This window comes from Schistocerca americana, chromosome 1 (genome assembly GCF_021461395.2).
Source record: "Schistocerca americana isolate TAMUIC-IGC-003095 chromosome 1, iqSchAmer2.1, whole genome shotgun sequence".
NCBI lineage: Eukaryota > Metazoa > Arthropoda > Insecta > Orthoptera > Acrididae > Schistocerca > Schistocerca americana.
The window spans coordinates 1,176,088,799-1,176,090,537 of NC_060119.1; the positions used below are offsets into that span (position 1 = coordinate 1,176,088,799).

The 1,739-nt window shown below is 38.7% G+C and overlaps 1 protein-coding gene across 1 annotated transcript; it reads right to left on the minus strand.

The window, feature by feature from the left end:
- Window positions 1–562: 562 nt before the first annotated feature.
- LOC124597872 lies at window positions 563–1,096 on the minus strand. Its single transcript, XM_047135966.1, has one exon. The coding sequence runs from the start codon at window positions 1,094–1,096 to the stop codon at window positions 563–565; it is 534 nt and encodes a 177-aa protein (XP_046991922.1).
- Window positions 1,097–1,739: the final 643 nt, after the last annotated feature.

The window sequence follows — 1,739 nt, forward strand, 5'->3', positions numbered from 1 at the left end:
TCTGGGATTTCCTCTTTTTCTCATATTTCTTTTATGAGATTGTGTAGCTCTTCCTGAAGTGTTTCTCCTCCTGCCTTCAACATCTCTGCCGTTATGCTATCCTTTCCTGGTGCCTTATTATTCTTTAGTTTCCTCATTGCTCTTTCGACATCTTGTTGTGTCCCATGAATGTTTGCGGCTTCTCCTTTAGCCTCTATATTATTCTCATGTGGAAAGACCCTCTCTGGATCTTCAGCATTTAATAGCTCTTCAAAATATTCTCTCCACCTATTCAGAATTTTTTGTTGTTGTCTTTTAGCATATTTCCATCCTTATCATTAATAACTAAAGCTTCGTTTCTGTGACCATTCCTCACATGTTTCAACATCTAAAACATTTTCCTGCTGTCTGATATTGTATTTCCCTTTTCGATTTCATCAGTCATATTGTTTAATAACTTCCTTTTTTCTGTTCACAGGATCCTATTTGTTTCTCTTCTTACGGTCTTGAGTGCTTCCTGTTGTACCGCACATTGTCCAGTATGTGCACCGCCCTTGCTCTCTTACTGGCCTTCACAGCTTGTTCACATGTCTCGTTGAACCATTTCTTCTCTGTTGTTAGCTTTTTTCTCTCCTAGAATTTCTTTAGCTGCTTCAGTTACAGAGGTTCTTATTTCTTCCCATTGCTTGTTAACACTTACTTCATCAGCGTGGTCTGATGCCAATATTTCAAATTTGTTACGTACTTTAATGTTATACTGCTGGCATATCTCTGGATCCTTAAGCTTCTCAATATCAAACAGTCTCTTAGCCATGTTGTAGCACAGCTGTAACCGTAATCTGGCTATGGTTGGGACGTGATCTGTGTGTGCATCTGCTCCTCTGTACGATCTCACATCCATCACACACTTCTTGCGCCTCTCACCTATCAACAGATGATCTACCTGATTGACGGTGCTACCATCTGGGAAAATCCAGGTGCGTTTCTGGACCTGTTTGTGGGAGAAAGATGTGGAGATCACCATAAGATTCTGCATTAACGCAAAACTAATTAACAGCAGGCCATTTTCATTTGTTTTTACATGTAAACTCTCTTTTCCAATTGTTGGTCTACACATCTCTTCGTGTCCTACTTTGGCACTGAAGTCTCCCAGAATATTCTTAAGATTTCTGTTGCTAATGTTCAGTCCGGAACCGCTCGACTGCTACGGTCGCAGGTTCGAATCCTGCCTCAGGCATGGATGTGTGTGATGTCCTTAGGTTAGTCAGGTTTAAGTAGTTCTAAGTTCTAGGGGACTGAAGACCTCAGATGTTAAGTCCCATAGTGCTCAGAGCCATTTGAACCATTTTTTGTTGATAATGCTCTTCACTGTTCTTTATAGAACTCACACTTCTCCTCTTCATCACTTATGTTTGTTGGTGAATATGCATTAACAAGAGTGAGATCGCCATACCTATGCCTAAAAGTTATACACTATATGCTGTTGCTGACTGCACTGAAGACCTTCACTTCCCTTATCACCCACTCACACACCATAAATCCCGTTCCATGTTCATGTTTACCATTTTCTTGACAATATTTAAAAATATTTTAAAAATATATTATTATATTTAGTAATCATGTTTTTCATTTTTAATAGCTTATTAGCAATGTTATAGAAATAAAAAAATGTGTGATTGTGTGTGCACAGGGGTTTTAATTGTGTTTTAGTAAAATTCTCGATTCTGTCTCTTAAAAAATATCTGAAAGCCGGAATTGGG

Excerpts from the sequence above, each read along its gene's own strand:
- LOC124597872 (XM_047135966.1), bottom strand. The coding sequence starts at position 1,096 with ATGTGTAGACCAACAATTGGAAAAGAGAGTTTACATGTAAAAACAAAT.